Source organism: Lipotes vexillifer, unplaced genomic scaffold (assembly GCF_000442215.2).
Source record: "Lipotes vexillifer unplaced genomic scaffold, Lipotes_vexillifer_v1.1 scaffold1074, whole genome shotgun sequence".
Lineage (NCBI taxonomy): Eukaryota > Metazoa > Chordata > Mammalia > Artiodactyla > Lipotidae > Lipotes > Lipotes vexillifer.
Genome location: NW_006775781.1, coordinates 304,059 through 326,569, shown reverse-complemented (window position 1 = coordinate 326,569; position 22,511 = coordinate 304,059). Strand labels below are relative to the sequence as shown.

The window sequence follows — 22,511 nt, the reverse complement described above, 5'->3', positions numbered from 1 at the left end:
ATTTCAACCTCACATACAATATGATTTAATTATATATCTTTTTCTTCTCTTTCACTAGAATATAAAATCTATGAGGGCAGGGACTTTTTCTGCTTGGTTTGTTGCTGTTTGACTTCTATAAATGTTGATTTAGAATTAAGTGGTTATAAGGTCTACAGGTCATTTTCAAAAGTGTTTGGGGCTTGTCTCTCAAAAGGTGTTTCCCAGATCACCAGCGTAAGAATTGTGTTAAAGGCAGATTCCTTGGTCCCAGAATAGCATATTTAAATCTGTTAACTCAGAATCTCAGAGTGGGGATTAGGAAGCTACACTTTTAATAAACTCCATAAATGATTTTTATGTACAATAAAGTTCTAGGAGTGATACTTCAGGATATAGTAACACTGTTTCATGATTGATTTCCCATCAGAATTAAAATTTTTTCTCTCATTGGAGTATTTTTTTAATCACTGCTTTTATACTTGTCAACCTTTATTAGCATTGTATTTTGGGTTATAGAATGAAGGGAAGGTAGGAGAGAATTAAGAAGCAGATTCATATATTCATGTCTTCGTGTGGAATACAGCTTGAAGAAGTAAGTGGTAACAAGTGAGGGATAGTGTTGGGGGAGGGGTGAGGAGGCATGCTACTAAAGGATGGAAAGACCTTGGAAGTCATGTGTTTGTCATAGACTATTACACGGAGCAATCTCTATTTTAATTTAGAATTATGTTAAAGTATTCTATGAGTAATCCCTGTTACATAGGGCTAATGTGTTAAATAGTACCAAAATTTTAAGAGGCCTTAAGTTAAAGACCTAAGATTCTATTCCCATCGCTTTTATTCATTTAAACCTATTTGTATGATCTTACATCATATATCAGCTGTGGATAATAATGCTATTCTTTGTGTTTCTCATTTGAATTTGGGGAGCAATGAAAGGAGATCCAAGGTTAGCTCTCATAGCATTGCTCTCTGCACTATATCAGGCAGAGTAATGTACTAATTGACCTCATAGTCTTTTGGTTGATTTTTAAATTTTGTGTTTCTCTTTTATAGTTGAGTATGAGCTCAAGCCTTTATAAAGTTTAAAGTTTTTAATTAGAGTTCTAAAACATCCCCTACTCCATACAGTATGCCAAAGTGTGTGTGGGAGTAGGCACAGGTGCCTACATTTTAGTTCTTCTAGGGAGAGGGTGCAGACCTTTATTAGGTCAGCAGAGGAGCACAGAGCCAAAAAAAGCTTAAGAACCATAGTTTTAAACCACAGAATTAACAGACATCCAATAAATTATGATGATGTTTGGTTAGAGAAAATTCCAGTTAATTGAAGGAAAAATTAGACCTTTAACAGAAATAACAGAATTTGAATAGTACCTGAAGATAAATATTCTTATGTTATGCCTGTGTTTATTCTATTAGGTGTTCAAAGAGACTTTATTAAGTAATAGTTTTGCTCTGCATTAAATTAAGAGGAAAAATGTCCTGGAAATAGCCCCCTTGGTATTCTAGAACTCTGAAAGAATTAATATATGGCTTACTGTACTGAAGATGTCTTAACTTTGTGAGTAAAGTGAGTTTAATTCTGGTTTTGCCAGTGACACTTGTGTTGAACTAGACATTGGCTTTCTCTAGAATTTCATTTACAGTCATTGGCTGTTAACTTCATCAAATTCAGAGCAATTTCAAAACATCTGGAGTGCCTTCTTGTCTACTTGTCTGTTTCTTTTTTCTATGTCTAGTGAAATCCTAATTATTTTCTGAGGCTCAGCTTAGATTTTACTTCCTCTATGAAGCCTGATACAGAATTAATTGTTTTTTTCACTGTATTCCGTGATTCTTTGTTTTGCATTTGGTTATAGCACTTAAAAAATTTATGGTAGTGATGTATCTGTCTATCTGTATTATGATGGTAGCTGTTTGGTAATTCTTGAACTAATGAAATAAATGAGCTAATAAAAATCAAAAAAATATTCAATTATATCAAGTCAGAATTGCTGCTTGTTTTTAAAAGACTCAGCAGTCATCTCCTCATGAAAACTTGGCACATTTCTTCCCCCCTCTTCTTTTCAGCTTGGTTATATTCTTCTGTTCTTAACCCACTTTTTGTATTCGTATGATTTGTATTGAAGCTTTTGAATACCATGATATTGAAGTTATCTGTTTGCCTCACCAAAGTTTAAGATTTTCTTACGCATTTCTGTGTTTCTAGAAATAAGCTCTTCAAGTGCAGAGAAACTCAGTATGTATTAATTGGGTTGAATTCAGATACCATATCCTCTCTTAAGGGGTGGGTACAGTATTTAAAAGCATAATAGAAGGTAGTGTATGGTTAATGTAGTAAGACAGGTACTGTTCCTTATATTCAACATATATTTACAGTGCTTATTATTTGATAGGCAGTGTAGAGGGATTCAAGATGAAAACGGAAAGGCAGGAGTTGATAAACTAAGTTGATGTAGAGGTCATTCCAGGCAACAAGAATAGCATATTCAAAAGTGCAAAGGCAAAAAAGTCACTGTATATAGCTAGGGAATGGTCAGTAGTTTAGTTTGGCTAGAGTGCCAGTTATATATAGAAAAGTAATGACAGCTGTGACTGGAAGGACCATCTTATGGAGCCAGATCATAGAGGGCCTAATATGCTGTGCTAATAAAGAATATGATATTCCATTTTAGTGACTTATTCAGTTTCAAGCTTTCAAGCTAGAGAGTTACAAGGGACACATAGTTGAGATGAATTAGAAGAGAAAACTAACGTCAATTTGATTTTTCCCATCCCTTAATTTTCACCTTTCTTAATTTTAATTTTTAATTTTGCTTCTCTTAGCAGATTATATAGAAATATATCTGAAAAGATGCGGCTTTTTAAAAATTAGTCATCCATTTTATACACATCAGTGTATACCTGTCAATCGCAATCTCCCAATTCAACACACCTCCACCCCCTGCCACTTTCCCCCCTTGGTGTCAATACGTTTGTTCTCTACTTCTGTGTCTCAATTTCTGCCCTGCAAACCGGTTCATCTGTACCATTTTTCTAGGTTCCACATATATGCGTTAATATATGATATTTGTTTTTCTCTTTCTGACTTACTTCACTCTGTATGACAGTCTCTAGGTCCATCCACATCTCTACAAATGACCCAATTTCGTTCCTTTTTATGGCTGAGTAATATTCCATTGTATATATGTACCACATCTTCTTTATCCATTCGTCTGTCGAAGGGCATTTAGGTTGCTTCCATGACCTGGCTATTGTAAATAGTGCTGCATTGAACACTGGGGTGCATGTGTCTTTTTGAATTTTGGTTTTCCCTGGGTATATGCCCAGTAGTGGGATTGCTGGGGCATATGGTAATTCTATTTCTGGTTTTTTAAGGAACCTCCATACTGTTTTCCATAGTGGCTGTATCAACTTACATTCCCACCAACAGTACAAGAGGGTTCCCTTTTCTCCACACCCTCTCCAGCATTTGTTGTTTGTAGATTTTCTGATGATGCCCATTCTAATTGGTGTGAGATGATACCTCACTGTAGTTTTGATTTGCATTTCTCTAATAATTAGTGATGTGGAGCAGCTTTTCATGTGCTTCTTGGCCATCTGTATGTCTTCTTTGGAGAACTGTCTATTTAGGTCTTCTGCCCATTTTTGGATTGGTTTGTTTATTTTTTTAATATTGAGCTGCATGAGCTGTTTATATATTTTGGAGATTAATCCTTTGTCCATTGATTCGTTTGCAAATATTTTCTCCCATTCTGATGGGTGTCTTTTTGTCTTGTTTATGGTTTCCTTTGCTGTGCAAAAACTTTTAAGTTTCATTAGGTCCCGTTTATTTTTGTTTTTATTTCCATTACTCTAGGAGGTGGATTAAAAAAGATCTTACTGTGGTTTATGTCAAAGAGTGTTCTTCCTATGTTTTCCTCTTAAGAGTTTTATAGTGTCTGGTCTTACATTTAGGTCTGTAATCCATTTTGAGTCCATTTTTGTGTATGGTATTAGGGAGTGTTCTAATTTCATTCTTTTACATGTAGCAGTCCAGTTTTTCCATCACTGCTTATTGAAGAGACTGTCTTTTCTCCATTGTATATCCTTGCCTCCTTTGTCATAGATTAGTTGACCATTGGCACATGGGTTTATCTCTGGGCTTTCTATCCTGTTCCATTGATCTATATTTCTGTTTTTGTGCCAGTACCATATTGTCTTGATTACTATAGCTTTGTAGTATAGTCTGAAGTCAGGGAGTCTGATTCCTCCAGCTCCGCTTTTTTCCCTCAAGACTGCTTTGGCTATTCGGGGTCTTCTGTGTCTCCATACAAATTTTAAGGTTTTTTGTTCTAGTTCTGTGAAAAATGCCATTGGTAATTTGATAGGGATTACCATGAATCTGTAGATTGCCTTGGGTAGTATAGTCATTTTCACAATATTGATTCTTCCAATCCAAGAACATGGTATATCTCTCCATCTGTTGGTATCATCTTTAATTTCTTTCATCAGTGTCTTATAGTTTTCTGCATACAGGTCTTTTCTCTCCCTAGGTAGGTTTATTCCTAGGTATTTTATTCTTTTTGTTGCAATGGTAAATGGCAGTGTTTCCTTAATTTCTCTTTTATATTTTTCATCATTAGTATATAGGAATGCAAGAGATTTCTGTGCATTAATTTTGTATCCTGCAGCTTTACCACATTCATTGATTAGCCCTAGTAGTTTTCTGGTGGCATCTTTAGGATTCTCTATGTATAGTATCATGTCATCTGCAAACAGTGACAGTTCTACTTCTCCTTTTCCAATTTGTATTCCTTTTATTTCTTTTTCTTCTCTGATTGCCATGGCTAGGACTTCCAAAGCTATGTTGAATAATAGTGGAGAGAGTGGACATCCTTGTCTTCTTCCTGATCTTAGAGGAAATGCTTTCAGTTTTTCAACACTGAGAATGATGTTTGCTGTGGGTTTGTCGTATATGACCTTTATTATGTTGAGGTAGGTTCCCTCTATGCCCACTTTCTGTAGAGTTTTTATCATAAATGGGTGTTGAATTTTGCCAAAAGCTTTTTCTGCATCTATGGAGATGATCATATGGTTTTTCTTCTTCGATTTGTTAATATGGTGTATGCATTGATTGATTTGCGTATATTGAAGAATCCTTGCATCCCTGAGATAAATCCCACTTGATCATGGTGTATGATCCTTTTAATGTATTGCTGGATTCTGTTTGCTTGTATTTTGTTGAGGATTTTTGCATCTATATTCATCAGTGATATTGGTCTGTAATTTTCTTTTTTTGTAGTATCTTTGTCTGGTTTTGGTATCAGGGTGATGGTAGCCTTATAGAATGAGTTTGGGAGTGTTCCTTCCTCTGCAATTTTTGGAAGAGTTTGAGAAAGATGGTTGTTAGCTCTTCTCTAAATGTTTGATAGAATTCACCTGTGAAGCCATCTGGTCCTGGACTTCTGTTTTTTGGAAGATTTTTTAATCACAGTTTCGATTTCATTACTTGTGATTGGTCTGTTCATGTTTTCTATTTCTTCCTGGTTCAGTCTTGGAAGGTTATACCTTTCTAAGAATTTGTCCGTTTCTTCAAGGTTGGCCATTTTATTGGCATAGAGTTGCTTGTAGTAGTCTCTTAGGATGCTTTGTATTTGCAGTGTCTTTGTAACTTCTCCTTTTTCATTTCTAATTTTATTGATTTGAGTCCTCTCCCTCTTTTTCTTGATGAGCCTGGCTAATGGTTTATCAATTTTGTTTATCTTCTCAAAGAACCAGCTTTTAGTTTTATTGATGTTGAAAAGCTAGAAAGAAGAGACAGACAGTATTTTCTTTTGCCAAATAATTTAGATAATACACTAGATTTAAACATGTAAATAAATAATTTAAGTTGGACTTAGTTTTGTTTCTTTAATTGGATAATTTCAGTCTTCTCACAGTTCTCAGAGGAAAAAAATCACGTTAAATACAGAATTTTACCAATTTAAGTTACTATATCTTCCAAGTTATTTTCTACAGCTTTGTTTACCAGTAACCAAAAAAATGAATAGGACAAATGTAATTAATAAATTGCAAATACATATTGATAATATCATCTGGTTGTGCTTAATTTGACAGCTTGGTTTTTATAGACCCAAACCTGTATTTTTAACAGATAGATAGTTATGAGAACATCGTCTTAAAATAAATATCATAACATGCTAAATAAAAAATGGTAGAAACATTTTAATATATTAAATATGACATTATTTCATGGTGATCCACAGAACCATTTATGTCCTCCAGTTTATCTGAATCCCTGATTATGATACAGTTGCCAGTACATTAGTAAGTTCCTCTACTTACTAATTCCATGGTAGGGAATTTGGTTGGTAGTGAAATTGAAATCAAGTCTTTTTTTTTAAGTTTTGTGGCAAGTGTGTAAATGATAAGATAACTGAGATCTTTTTAAATTTTTTATTAGCAGTTTAAGTCCTTTTTTACTAAGAGTTAACATTTATTCATTTCTTTCTATATGCTAAATACTCTGCTAAGCATTCTATTCAATATATGCTCTTTGAAGATTTGAAAAAAATAGAAAAATGTCAAAAAATAAAAATCACCTCTCCCATCAGATATCACTTGTTAGCCTTCTTTATCTCATCTGTATACTTATGTATCATTTACTCTCATATACACACACAAATTCAATACAAAATTCGGATTTTCCACATATAGTTTATATATTTTGCCATATATTCTGCTTATCACTTACTAGATTTGATTTTACTTGTTACTTGATTGTTGTGTGTGAATATTGTTACATGTAAAACTATACACGAACGGGATAACAACGGTAGGACCCTGTAGTGATGGTTTTGTTTTTTTTTGTTTGACCCTGTAGTTTTTTCTTGTAAGAAATTTATTTTTTGCCATGTGGATTAGCTATCTAGTGCTTTGTTTGGCTACCAACAACAACAAAAAAAATGACAAGACTTTTTACAAAAAATTTGCCTAACTCATTAAGAAATAGGTTGAAGCCATCAGTCATGGCATGATGAGTTTGTGAGATTTATAGTAAGAATATACCTTAAAACTATTTAAAAATGTTTCCAGTCACACACGTTAGTTCGTAATGTTTTCGTTACTTTATAACTATCCTTTTCAACAGTACTTATGATTAAGTTGCCAATTTAGAGCAGGGAGTAGAGATAGCCTGTTTTGGCTGCCTTATTAAATGCTATCATATGTTACTCTGTTTGAAAGGCTTTGTCTGTATTAACTTATTTAATCCCCACAGCTCTTGAAGTAATTAATGATTTACATAACCTGTTTTACAAATGAAGAAATGAGACACAGAAAAATTAATTTGTCCAAACTAATTAGTGGCAGAAGCTGGATTTGAATCCAGACTGTTTGGCTCCAGAGCCCAGGTGCTTAATCACAGTGCTTGCTGCTTATGAGCAAGAGTTGAAGGGATTGAGAGAAAGGAGCCTTCTACCTGAAAGAGAGGCTGGGGAGAATAGGATCATTAAAGATTTCAAGGTGGAGGGAGTATTTAGATACTTGTGGTGGTGGGATTGACAGTATGTATTTGCAGCATAAATTATTGAAAATAATTATGCATATAAAGTATAACAACTGTGAAAATCTGAAGGAAATGGTGTAACTAATGTACATGGACTTTGCTTAGCAATCCAATGATTAGCATTTGTCTTATTGGTAGTTTATTAATTTACAAAATAATGTGTACACATCTTAGTGGCAAAAAATTAAACAATACAAGAAGTATTACAATAAAAATGTCTCCTCTACATTTCTCTGGTCCCCTAGTAAAATAGGCTACGACTGTCACTAGTTTCTTGTATTCAACTGGGTGTCTCAGTTTTTTGTTTTTTGGGGGTTTTTTTCTGTTTGTGTGAAGCTTTATTTTTTAATTGAGGTGTAAGTTGGTTTACAATGCTAGTTTCAGGTGTACAACATACTGATAAAAAATTTTTATAGATTATACTTCATTTAAAGCTATTATAAAATATTGGCTATATTTCCTGTGTTGTACAATATATCCTTTTAGCTTATTTATTGTATACGTAGTAGTTTGTACCTGTTAATCCCCTGTCCCCACTGGTAAACATTAGTTTGTTTTCTATGTCTGTGAGTCTGTTTTTGTTTTGTTATATTCATTCATTTGTTTTATTTTTTAGATTTCACATATAAGTGATATCATACAGTAATTGTCTTTCTCTGTGTGACTTATTTCACTAAGCATAATACTCTCCAGGTCCCATCTTTGTTGTTGCAGATGATGAAATTTCATTCTTTTTTATGGCTGAGTAAGTATTCTGTTGTGTATATATGTACACCGTATCTTTTTTTTTTTTGTGGTACGTGGGCCTCTCACTGTTGTGGCCTCTCCCGTTGCGGAGCACAGGCTCCGGACGCGCAGGCTCAGCGGGCCCAGCCGCTCCGCGGCATGTGGGATCTTCCCAGACCGGGGCACGAACCCATGTCCCCTGCATCGGCAGGCGGACTCTCAACCACTGCGCCACCAGGGAAGCCCCACTGTATCTTTTTTATCCACTCATCTGTTGATGGACACTTAGATTGCTTCCGTATCTTGGTGATTATAAATAATGCTGCTATGAACATTGGGATGCATGTATCTTTCCAAATTAGTGTTTTCAGTTTCTTTGGATATATACCTAGGAGTGAAATTGCTGGATCATATGGTAGTTCTATTTTTAGTTTTTTGAGGAGCCTCCATACTGTATTCCATACTTGCACCAATTTACATTCCCACCAATGATGTACAAGGGTTCCCTTTGCTCCACATCCTCACCAGCATTTGTTATTTGTGGCCTTTTTGATAATAGCCATTCTGACAGGTGTAAGATGATATCTCACTGTGATTTTGATTTCCATTTCTCTGATGATTAGCAATGTTGAGCATCTTTTCATGTGCCTGTTGGCCATCTGTATGTATTATTTAGAAAAAAGTGTATTCAGGTCTTCTGCCCATTTTTTAATTGGGTTGTTTTTTTGATATTGAGTTGTATGAGCAGTTTACATATTTTGGATATTAACCCCTTATCAGTCATAATATTTATAAATATTTCTTCCCATTTAGTAGGTTGTCTTTTCACTTTATTGGTGGTTTCCTTTGCTGTGCAAAAGCTGTTAAGTTTAGTTAGGTCCCTTTTTTTATGTTTTGCATTTGTTTCCTTTGCTTTAGGAAAGGAAATATTGGAAAGGAACTATTGCTATAGGAAAGGAAATATTAAAAAAATATTGCTATGAATTATGTCAAAGGGTGTTCTGCCCCTGTTTTCTTCTGGTAGTTTTATGGTTATCCACCTTACATTTAGTTCTTTTATTAAAATTAATTAATTTATCTATTTATTATTTGGCTGCGTTGGGTCTTAGGTTCAGCATGTGGAATCTTTGTTGCCATGTGCAGGATCTTCGTTGTGCCACGTGGGATCTTTAGTTGCAGCATGCGGGATATTTTTTTTTTTAGTTGTGGCATGTGGGATCTTTAGTTGCAGCAAGTGAACCCTTAGTTGCAGCATGTGGGATCTAGTTCCCTGACCAGGGATCGAACCCAGGCCCAGGCTGCTTTGGGAGAGCAGAGTCTTAGCCACTGGACCACTAGGGAGGTCCTACATTTAGTTCTTTAATACATCTTGAGTTTTTTTGTATATGGTATAAGAAAATATTCTAATTTCATTATTTTACATGTAAGCTGTCCATTTTCTTCCAGGACCACTTATTGAAGAGACTGTTTTTTCCCCGTTACATATTCTTACCTCCTTTGTCGTAGATTAATTAACCATAAGTGTGTGGGTTTATTTCTGGGCTCCCTATTCTGTTCCATTGATCTGTGTGTCTGTTTTTGTGCTAGTACCATACTGTTTTCATTACTGTAGCTTTGTAATATAGTCTGAAGTCAGGGAGCCTGATACGTCCAGCTCTGTTCTTCTCTCTCAAGATTGCTTTGGCTTTCCAGTGTCTTTGTGTTTCCATACAATTTGTCAAATTATTTGTTCTAGTTCTGTGAAAAATGCCATTGGTATTTTGCTAGGGATTGCATTGAACCTGTAGATTGCTTTGGGTAGTATGGTCGTTTTAACAATATTAATTCTTCCAGTCCCCAAACGTGAAATATCTTTCCATCTTTTTGTGTCATTTTCAGTTTTTTTCATTAGTGTCTTATAGTTTTCCAAGTACAGGTCTTTTACCTCCTTAGATTTATTCCTAGGTGTTTTATTCTTTTTGATGTGATGCAAAATGGGATTGTTTATTTCTCTTCCCAATAGTTCATTGTTAGTGTATAGAAACTCAACAGATTTCTGTATATATTAATTTTGTATTCTGCATCTTTACTTAATTCATTGATGAGCTTTAGTAGTTTTTGTTGGTGTCTTTGGGATTTTCTGTGTATAGTATCATGTCATCTGCCACCAGTGACAGTTTTACTTATTTCTTTCCAATTTGGATTCCTTTTATTTCTTTTTATTTTTTGGTTACTGTGACAAGGACTTCCAATACTATGTTGAATAAAAGTTAGCCAATTCAAATTTTAACATGTTCAAAACTGAACTTTAGGTTTGTTGTTTTGTTTTCCTTTTCTAAGCCTGTTCTTACCTTCTGAGCAAATGACTCCACTGTCTGGGAAGTTGCTGTGGCCAAAAATCATGATTTTTTAATTGATTCTTCCTTTTCACTCATTTCTCTTGTTAAGCATATCAACAATTTCTGAGCTTTCTTCCTCTAAAGTATGTTTTAAATTTTGCCCATTTCTTTTCACTGTCACCACTTAAGTACAAGCTATTATCATCTCTTGCCTGAAATACTGCTATAGTTTCCTGACTTGTTTTTCCTGCTTCTGCTTTTTCCTCCTTGAGTCCATTTTCTACCTGGCAGCCGTGGTGAACTTTAAAAAAAATGTACATTGAGAAGTCAGAACCCTGCATCAAGCACTTCATTGGCACTTAGGCTATAGTAAGGAGTTTGGCTTACTGTTATTTATATACCTAGCAAGCCATTTTTTATATACCTAGCAAGCCATTGAGAAATGGCTTTATACTTCCTTTTTGTTTTATCTAGAACACTCTTATTCCCAGGGTTTTCTTTGGGTTTCTGTTTGCTTATTTTTGTTTGTTTGTTTTGGTCATGGCTGGCTCCTCCTCTCATTTTCCTCAGAGAAATTATTCTTGACTGTCCTTCACAGAATTTATAGTATATTATAGTTAAGACTTATGTGTATGTGTATGTATGTCTTTACTCTTTTTTTGTGTGTCTTCTTACTAGCATGTAAGCTCAGCAAGGAGGAATCTTGCCTGTAAGCGTTGATGCCAACACCTGTCTCAGTATCTATGTGTATTTAATATTGAATAAAGGAATAAATGAATGAATGAACAAATAAATGGATCTGTCTGGAATTTGTTTTGGTCAAGGAGTGAGGTTGAAATCCAGCTTTATTTTTCTCTCACATCCAGCTACGTGTCACAGCATCACTTTTTTCCATTGCTTTGGTATACCATTTTTGTAACATATTAAAGTCCTGGTGTATTTGGATCTACTTTTGAACTGTCTCCACTACTGTTGGTATGTCTAACTATTCAACTTCTGGTATTAAATTTATTACTGTGACTTTAAAATCCATTTTAATATCCGGTAGGATGAGTCCTCTGTCAAATGATTTTTTCTGAATTTTCCAGAAATGAAATTTTCATGTTTTTATTTTTACATAAGGTACTTTTAATACTTTTTAATAGTATAAAATAGTATTGTGGACTCAACATTTGCACCACCCATGTTTTGGTCACTTGGCATAAGAAATATGTGGGAGATGGAGAGATCAGCCAAGATGGCAGAGTAGAAAGACCCTAAGCTCACCTCCTCTCATGAGCACACCAAAATCATAACTATTCGCAGAACAACCATTAGTGAAAAAGACTGGAACCTACCAGAAAAGATCTTCTACTGTTAAAGACATAAAGAAGGAACCACAATGAGATGGAGTTGAATGATTATTGTCAAAGATAGAGACGTCTCCACGGAGGGAGAGATCTGACTTGGATTTTGAAGAAAGGAAGGGAGCTCACCAGATGATCAGGGGAAGAAAGAACAGAGAGACTGATGCAGAGGTGCAATACCAAGCAGCACATCTGGATAAGGAAATCATCTCCATCATTCCAGCATGGCTGGAAAATGCAAGAGAGCAGCAAGTACCTGGAAGACAAAGACCACTGTCTTTTGAATCCCCAGTACCCAAAGCAGAGCCTGGCACCCAGAGGTGCTCAGTAAATGTTTGTGGAGTGAGTGAGTGATGGAATGACAGCAACAGGGCCAGATAGAGAGTCCTGTAACCCATGCTGGACCTTGCAAAACCCAGAGGGCAAGGTGATAATTTAATCAGAAGAAAGATATAATTCAGAAATGAATTCTTAAAATATTTGTTTTTAGCTATGTGACCCAGTGGAGGTGTTAGCTAACCCTGTGGTGGTAATAATGTTGCAAAATATATGTGTATCAAATCAACATATTGTACACATTAAACTTACACAGTGGTTTATGTCAATTATATCTCAATAAAAGGGGAAAATAAAATATTCATTTTTAAATTAAAAATGTGAGAGAACAACAGGAATTACTAGTTTGTGTGGAATAAGAATGACATTCCTCCCATTCTTGAAATGCACAATAAAGAAAGAGGTTGGTAGCATTGCTTATTTTCTGTGAACACATAATATCCACTTGCCACATCCTCCTAATTTCAGTTAAGTCTTCAGCTCTTGTTAGGTGCCTACATCTCTTTTTTATGACCTCTTATTTCAAGTAGGTAGAGGCAAGACTTGCCCCAGCTTTTCCATCTTTCCTCTTTGTGTCTGTGTCACATCTGAAAGTATCTTGAATTTACAGTGTCCTACTTTAAATCCTCATCAGTACTTGGCAGATATTTAGAGGAGTTAGCCAAGAAAAGGAAGCCAAGCTATCTACCTGCCCACTTTGCAGACTTGTCACAGCTTTAGTATCTTCTAGGGAACATGAACATAACCAGACTATATGAAAGATAAGGACCTAGGGAGCCCTCTGTTCTGCCTGTACTGAAAACTCATCACTGCTTCTATATGGTAAGGATTAGCTGTAGTGGTAGTAAAATGTTCAACAGAACAGCCCTAACTTACTAAAAATGCTTATCAGAGTTGTTGAGGTTGGTAAGGCACTTCTCAAGTATCCTTCCTATGTAAATAAAAACTTTACATTTACCTTTGTCCCTTCCTTAAATTAGAAAGGCAAAATCAAGAAATGGAAATTTATTCTAAGCAGAATGTTTGGTTTTCAAAAAATTAGTTATGGTGGTCTTTGGTTGTTATTTAGGGGAATTATGTCACTTATTTGGTGCCACTTCAGGTATGAACAAGGACTTTGAAAGATTTTTTAACTTATAAGGTTCTTTGTAATTATTCCCTTATTGTAATTATTCCCTTATTAGTTTTCCATACTAATGAATGCCTTCTTCTTAATCCTTGGTTTTTACTTAGTACTTTTTCCATCTATCAGGAGAACTAAATAGTTTAGATCACTTGGTACTTAAAACTTTTCTCCTTTGGTTGTTATTGTGATGTTTCTTCTTTTTTTTTTTTTTTGGCCACGCCACGTGGCTTGTGGGATCTTAGTTCCCTGACCAGGCATCGAACCTGGGTCCCTGCAGTGAAAGCGCTGAGTCCTAACCACTGGACCATCAGGGAATTCCCTTATAGTGCTGTTTCTTAACTTAAACTATTGTCTTTTGAGTCTTCCTCTTCTTTTGCTATGTTTTTCTTTATAATTATGGATAATCCCTAAAGTTATGCCTTTAGGTCATATCTCCCTATATTTATTCCTCTGTGGAGAGACTCTTTTTTATGACTTTCTAAGACTCTCAAATCGATATCTTGAGCCTTCCCTTTTGTTTTAGCTTCATATATCTGTCCACAGAACTTTCCCAGCTGGTTGTGCAAGTGTTAAATCAAAATGTTAAAAACTAAGTGTATTTCTAACCCAGGTCTCCTTCCCAATTTTCATATTTTTCTTTTCAACGTTAACATTTTTTTCAGTGGTGTCACCATTGTTTCAACCCGAATATATGCGAACTGTCAGCATGTTCACTGCTGAATCCCTGTTGCTCAGTAAATATTTTGAATGAATGAATTTGAATAATATGAATGAATATTTTTCTTCTTAATTAGTATTTCTTTTCCCCTCTTTCCTACCTATCTAAAACTGTTCTTTCTGCAAAGTCCAGTTTAAGGTCTTGATAAAAGAGTAATCAGATGGTGTACAGAGGTTGAGTGAATAAGAAATGAAAAATGTCACTTGAATTTCATAACTAGGAGGTCATTTGGGAAGAGGGATTTCAATAGAGTAGGTGCAGGCAAATGACAGTTTGAGGTGTGAATGAAAGGTGAAATGGACCAAGATTTAGATGTGGCTCTTCTCAAGGAGAATGGTTTGTTTTTAATAAAAACTTGGACATGTTTATATGCTAAAGGCAACTAGCAGGTAGAGGCTGAAGATCCAGGAGATAGTTAATGAAGTAAAAATTCTGAAAACCTACTGCAGGATTAGTTTTTGATAAGAGACACTTTTTTCACTGCAGCTTAAAGTGCAGATACATTTTGTTTAGATTCAGATAATTTTGTTTTTTGAGAATCAGGAAGTTAATCGAGCTCTTTCTTTAAAACTACCATTTTGTCTGTGAAATAAGTAATAAGCAAAGTCAACTGCTATATGATGATGGATAGTGAGGTGAAGTTTTTGAATAATGATGGCATTTGAAGTTGCTGTTATGGAGAACCGAAGAGGGAGTTGACTTCCTTCAAAGAAGTAATCTTAGGCGAGCCCAGTTTAGGTTACGGTTAGACAATAAACTACAAGGTGGTGATTTTTTTCTCCTACAGTGCTTAGTAGTGGAGGTATAGGCGTGAAGGACCTTTTAGCCGAGATTCAAGAGAAAGATAGTAGGGTGCCTGAGACAGAAAGATAAATTGGTCAAGGGAGATGAGATAGAAGAGGTTAGTCATATATGATGGTTCCCAACTTAGTTATCTATATGAATAGCTGAAAGAGGCTGAATTATGTGAGAGCAAATAAAGGAACCAAACAAGGGCCTGGAGGTCTGGATGAAGATGAGTTTAAAATGCAAGGGGAATAAGAGTAACAATTGGGAGAATAGAAAAAGTAAAGAAGATCAAGTAGGAAATAAGTTTAACAATCTGTGATAAATGCTTTTTTTTTTTTCCTTTGGTGTGGATGAAGACTTCTTTGTTCCAAAACTGTTAGGGGTATCATACATTAGCTGGAGATGAGAGGAGTGGTCTCCAAACGTTTATGATCTGGCTTCTCAAGCAGAGAAGGTTTTGAATATGTACCCCTATTATATGCATATTTATTTATAAATCATATATAGGTTCTTCTGTACTATTATGCTTTATATATTATAAAACGTTATATCACAATACATTAAACTAGATCCTGGAAATGAGAGATTAAGCATATTTTAAATTTTAAAAAATAATGTTATGAAAAGTTATTTTTGGTAAGGGCGTTTTGATACTTCATTAGTTTGGAAAATCTTGGTTTAATAATTGGCTGTAGAGTTATCTAAAAGGCTTGTTTTAAGTTGAGTTTATTTTGGTACTTGGTTTTAAAGACTGTTGTAGTTCAGAGCTCATAAAGATACACAAATCCAGATGGAAAAAGTGCATGACAGGCTGGGCTGACTACATAATGATGCTTATCTATCAAACATGCAAAAGTTTTTGTTGAAATCCACCAAAAAAAGTTCTGCCTTTCCTAATTTCAGTTAGTTGCTCTTGAAAACTAATACTAAGTTCCTGTTGTGCTGGATAATCTTCATTTGCACCTTCAAATCTATTCTCCACCCTTGTGCACTATGCTCTGTGCCCCAGGAAGCTGATCTCTAAGGACTGTTATCAACTGGTCTGCCTTGTTTTCTGGCTTCTGATTGGGTTCAGTCAGTTGGAGGCCCTGACAGAGAGGTAGGGATATTTATTCTAACAGCTTCTTCTTTGCTGGGCTTCAGTAACTGCATCATCATCGTGTGGCCCAGTAACTATTGCCTCCCCTTTCCCTACTGAGCCTAGAGTGATAATAATGCTCTCTAGCTAGTCCACGAGTGCTTCACCATCCCTTCCTAGTTTCCCTTAACCTTACCTGCACATTTGTAAATGGTGTCTTCATTAAACATCACCTCCTTTTGAGTATTATCTCTTTCTTGTCAGGGCCCTGAGGGCTATATTGCATTTTAATATTTTTTTAAGTAAATGGGTTTAAAAAGTGACTGAAACTCTTCATTTGGAACATTTTAAAGCACATTAGATGATTCTGTTTCCAGCTTTTAAGTGGACAGATAAACTTTTTATAGGTGACACTTCTACATTGTTTTGGTAATGTAAAATCATGTAATAGCAGAAACCTTTCCAATCATCTTTTTATAGTAGAGGGTCAGTCCAAATATTAACCTTAAGTAAAACTTAGTATCAGTTTACTTCCACCTTAATACTTATTTTAATAATTTTAAACAAAATTGCACCTCTGAATTCTGAAACTTGGAATGCATCAACACCACAGAAAAGACCTTTTCATGCTTTCTTTGTGAGGGAAAAAAAAAAGAAAAAGGGTAACTATAAAACTCAATGAATCAACCATAATTATTGCTTAGCTTTTGCTTACAGTTAGCAATCTGTTATTTTCAAACTACTGTCAGACTGATTTCATGGAATAATTTTCCTAATAGGAAGGAAAACTTGAATTTTGGGAAGGGGGAGTTATTTTAGTGTATTATTTGATTGCTGATTATCTGACAATTCTTATTTGGAGATGAGACTTATTTTCATCTTATTTTATTGCCTTTTATTCTCTGATACATGAAAACTCAAGTACTATTTAGTAACAAATGTTTAATCAGTGTTCTTTTACTGTGGACAAAATAGACGACTAGAATTTTTCAACTTTATATGTATAAATTTAAAATGAAAAATAAATGGTTTGGCTTGTATCCTTCCAAATACTATATCTATATACCACAGTTTGAGGCTCTGAAGGTAACAGCCATTAACAAAACAAAGTGCTTATCCTCCTGGAGCTTTCATTCTGGTGAGGATATGGATAATTACCAAATAAATAGATAATTAATGTATGATAAGTAACATGAAGAAAAAGAAACCAGAGTAAAACAATGGAGAATGACAGGGAATCCTTTACAGGTTATGGTGATCAGGGAAGTCCTCTCAAATATGGTGATATTTGAATACAGATTTGAATGAAGTGATAGTGCCTAGCCATACAAATATCTGGGGGGAAAGTGCCTTACAGGAGAGAGATGAAGTGCAAAGCAGATGTTGATGTGACTGAGAATAACAAGGAGACTTTTGTGGCCAGAACACAAAAAGCTAAGGTCAGAGTAATAGAAAATAGGGTCTGAAGAGGTAGATGAGGGCCATATCATACTAACTCTTGTAAGCCATCAGAACTTTGCATGGTATTTTAAGTATAACTGGAAGGCTTTGGAAGAGACAGAGCAGGGCAATGACATAATCTGATTGGCTTTTTAAAAGGATTACCTGGGTTGCAGCTTGAAGGATAGACTGGAGGGATATCAGAGTAGAAGTCAGGAGACGTGTCACAAAGAGATTGAAGTAATCTAGGTGAGAGTTTGAACATGTACAGAAGCACACACTACTGGATGCCATATGTATGTTTACATATACTTGTATATAATTCCTTTTGGGGTAAAAAGTATATTTTACCCCAAAACAACTTCTTTACATTCAGCAGTGTAATGTGGACATCTTTTATAGTGAGTACATACAGGTTTACCTGTTGCTTTTAATGGATGATGGTATTGCATGTTGTGATGTACATGACTTTATTTAACCTGTCTCCCATCGAAGGACATTTGTTTCCAGGTTGTTCTTTTTGAAAGAAAAAACAATACTTTGTGTGTGTGTGTGTGTGTGTGTGTGTGTGTGTGTTATTGCTCACAGTTGTGGATATATGTCTATAGGGTAAATTCCTAGAAGCATGATGGGTCAAAGGATATGTGCACATTAAATCTTAATGATTATTACCAAATTGACTTCCAAGAAGGCTGTGCCAATTTTACATACCCACTAATGTTGTATGAGAATTTTTTTTCCTTAGACCCTTTCATCTTTATATATTGATACAAGAGAAGCATCATCATTTTCTTTGTATTTGGATTATGAATGATAAATATCAAAGCTTATAAATTTCTATTTCTGATGAGTAATAAAGGATATTAATTCCTCTTTGTTACGAGAAAATACTGTTTAAAAAAGTTTATAACTTCACCATCTCTACTTATAAGACTGAAGTTAAAGGGTAAAATTTAGTTTCTGACTTGTTTACATGACAGTTTATAAGCCATATGACTTAATATTTCCCTCAACTCTCCTTATCCCCAGTGCTCTACATACCGTGTAACCTCTGACATGTCATCACATTTCAGTGTAATATTGTCTATTAATGTTCTTTTCCATTAGTATTGATGAGGAAATAATTAAAATTACAGAACTAGTTAGTTCGCCAGTGTGAACACTATGCTAAAATGAACCCAGGTATACCCATTCAGTATCTGTTATTGCCAGTTTATTTTCCTTTGGCCCACATTCCTTACTCCCAGCCAGTTAGCCACTATGTAGATGTATGCTGTTGTGCTTAAAAGATCACAGCCTGAAACAGTATGAATAGATTAGCTCAAGTTCTTTAGCATTACTAGAAAACCAGTTTAAAAGTTTATGCCCTGCTTCAAGCTGAATTAGTTAAAATGTTATCTCATAATAAAGAAAACACATAATAGTGCCACAGTTCAGTAGAACCTTGCAGTCATACTATTCATGAGACCTAGGTGGCCTGAGAGTAAGATTGTTATAAAGTTACTCTAACTTAGAGTAATAAACCACTGTAAATATAGTCCAAGATGGACAGGAGTTTGATTATATTTCATGCCATAAAGGTTTATGTTTCGGTGAACCTTTAGCTTATTTTATATTACAGAAAGCCTGTGCCTATAGGAAAGCAGGAAAATATGACTACAGGGTCAAATTTTAATTTACATAGATTCTTATCCAGCATATTGAATGCTTAGTTTAAGATTGACTTGATTTTACCATTGTAGAAACAACATGTACAGAGCCTTCAGAGGCTCTGGGATGTTTTGCAGAGCTAGAACAGCAGATATTTTCCCTGGTGCTTTTTACGATTAACTCATATAGATTTACAATTAACTCATAAATTCAGGATTCAGTTTTTATTCTAGACTTAAATTTTTATAAGATTAATGTTTCTTTCTTCAGTGTAAATAGTTTTAATCCAAATTCATTAAGAGAATTTATGGATAATTAAGCAAACTGCTAAGAAAATTTTTCATCCTTATCTTTAAGCATTAGACTAGTATCTTAGTGTAATAATAAATATCATAGGGTAGGGAGACATTTATGGTGAGGTTGAAGAGGAAATCTAGATTCCTAGGTTCTTTTTATAGTTTAGTCAGAAGGTTTCTAAATTTACAATTATATACTGTAATGCTTACAACTTAAAATTATATATTGTAATGCTTCATTTGTTTATAATTACTTCAAAGTGTTTATATATCATAAATTTTCTCTCCCAAAGTGTTTTTGTGTGATTGCATATTTTTCTGTAGTAATGATATAGTAGTATGAAATATATGAAGAGATGTAAAGATAAGCTACATTTAATTTTGCAAACAATAAAATTTTTTCATTAAAGAGATCTTTAATTCTTAATTTTAGTGCTTCAATTTTATATTTTTTTAATGTAGGGAAGAGACTATCACTCAGACTGACTTTATGACATGAGTAAGGAAAATTAGAAATTATGTAGGGAGGATAAAAATCTGAAACATAGCTAAGCAAGGTTTAACTAAATAATTTTTATGTAGTTAGCAAAAAGGATTCTTCTTAAGATGCTGGTTAAGGGGGTTTATTGCTTACCCAGAAGATTTGACCTGTGAATTGACTTATTCTTCTCCAAGGCACTTGAGAGAAAAGACAACGATAGCAGTTACATCTAGAGGCTATTATGGATTGGAGGATGAGAAGGGAACTGCATGTACTTCAACAAGGCGCCGGTCAACACCGCGAAGTTTGGCAGGCTTGACAAGTGGAGTTTTTGAATCTGTAATGGTTCAAGTTTTGAGACAGGAAGAACAGCTGAGAGCAAAAGAAGAAAAAAGGTAAATGCTAAAAAAAAAAAAAAAAAAGTTGAGTTTCATGTTGTTCAAATTTTCAGGAACTACATTTCAAAGAGTAGTTGTATAACTTTTGTGTGCCCATATCAAATTTCTGGGCCCATTTTAATAGTGTTCCAAAATGCATTCTCACCTACGTATGAGTTAGTACTGAAATATCACAATGATATTTGTTTCAAAATACAGTTTTAAAATTTAAACCAAATTACTTTGAAGCTATACAAAAATAATTTGTATGAAAGATTTCAGGGTGCTTTCTAGATTTCTGGAAGTAGTCTTAAATGAATTATAAATTTTAAATGAGAGGAATTTTATGTAGATTCATAGAGCTTTAGAATAGAATCACAGACCTTTAAAGTTTAAAATTAGGAGAAACTCCAGAGATTGTGTAGTTCAAAATGACATATAGGTTCACTTCTGCCAGTCCTCCATTGGTATTAATTTCCTGGATAACTATGCTTACTCTGGATTCATCAGGAAAGAATGTTGTGCTCAATTAGTGTTACCTTCTAGGGTCTGGGAGCATAGAGATCGATGACACATGTGTAATTTTTTTTTAATAGCAAGAGACTAGGGCCCAGAGAGGTAAGTGATTACTGAAAAAAGACTGGTGATTTTTTTTTTTTTTTTTTTTTTTTTCTTCTTTGCACTGAAAACTCCTTCTCTTTTCTTTACATTCCCCCTACCATTCTCTTGACTTTGTGGAGAGAGCATACATGACCCTTTGAGATAGAAAAGGGGAAGAAGGCAGTTAGGACACCCTAAAGGTTTTACTTGGTTTCACATATGTGGGGTTTACTGGTGGCATCTTTCACAAATTTGCTTCAGAAATTTGTCAATGAACTTAACTTGCTTTCAATAGTATGTGATAGGCTACATTAAAAGGAGTAGCCCACAAAACTATTTATAATCATTGCCCTCTTCAACCCAGTCTACTGATTATGGTGGCATTTTTTTTCTTTTCTTTTCTTTTCTTCTTAAATAGTAGGAGCACCTTTTTTTCCCTATTCAGGGCATAAACAGAAAAACACTATTACAATTATTACTACTGCTACTACTACTATACTAGTACTACTACTACTACTATAACACATACACACATATAGTTATCTTAGATACCCTTGGAGGTTTTATTAAGCCGCAGACTACAATTTCAATACTGTATTATAAAATTCTAACCATACTGGAAACAACATAAAATCTTAAGAGACTTTACAAAAAATAGGATTAGCATATTAAATTTTAGAATGTCCACAGGGACAACATAACATTCAGAAAAAGATTATGTTTCTTTAGGTAGGATTCTGATTGACATCAGAAATAATATTCCTAAAATAAAAAAAGAACATTCCTTGATGTTCAGTCATGTTTTGTAGTGGCATAGGATTTTCACAATAACCAGAAATAATAATGACAATAGTGCTTTTATATACCTCTTACTGTGCTAAGCACTTTATATGAATATAGTCACTTAATAATAGCAATCACAATAGGAATATTTACTGTTTTTATTCTCTAACTCATAGATAAGAAAACTTATCCAGAATAATGAATCCAAGTGATAAGGGATAGAGTCCACAGAGGTGGCAGGCCTCAGTAGCAATAGTAAATGTTCATGATTATATATTTTTTTAAAAGAGCTTTCCTCTAAGATGAACTCTAAATATTTTAAGATGGTCCACAGACCTCCAAATTCAATCAGCCAATGTAACTATGCTGAAGGCCTAGAACCAAGCATAATTCCTCAGAGCGTGAAGGCAGACCAGATGCCAGGGTTTTCTTTTCCTTTCTAAATATAATGGAAAATAAAGTAGTTATTGGGGTGTGGTAATAAAAAATGATTGCTGGATTTCCCCCAATCTCCCCTCATTATCACTACCAACTCCTCTGTCCCATCACTGTGTTTGCTAGACTCTGGCAAATTCAACTGTTGCTCATGCAGTAGGCTAAAGATTGTTACATAATTCAAGTTTCTCCTAAGTTCTGTAAATTTTCTGTAACTTTCTAGAATAATACCAATAATGAAACTATGACTTTAGCCAGCACATGTGATAATTAGTGATAATGTTTGGGTTGACTTATGTTCCTCACAGATCTTTCTGTGACTTTGACTTCTCACAGATCTTTCTTTACGTGGGCTGCTGCACTGCTTTCTAATGCTCTAACTCCCCTTTGAAGATGCTGAGACATCTGTTCAAGATGGGACCTGAGTAATAAGATGCAAACATAACTAATATAACTTTAGTGCCTCTTTGTGCCACTGTCT

At 34.6% G+C, this 22,511-nt stretch overlaps 1 protein-coding gene and 1 non-coding gene across 2 annotated transcripts in view; one reads left to right on the top strand and one right to left on the bottom strand.

Annotated features, from left to right (window-relative positions):
- BRD10 (bromodomain containing 10) overlaps nt 1–22,511 on the top strand; it is a 101,957-nt gene that overhangs the window by 8,886 nt on the left and 70,560 nt on the right. Inside the window, exon 3 of the mRNA XM_007450214.1 lies at nt 20,030–20,230. Within this exon, the coding sequence (XP_007450276.1) occupies nt 20,030–20,230 (201 nt within the window). The remainder of the gene's footprint in view (nt 1–20,029; nt 20,231–22,511) is intronic.
- Nucleotides 13,626–13,697, bottom strand: TRNAE-UUC (transfer RNA glutamic acid (anticodon UUC)). Its single transcript has one exon. It is a non-coding gene; the product is annotated as a tRNA-Glu (tRNA).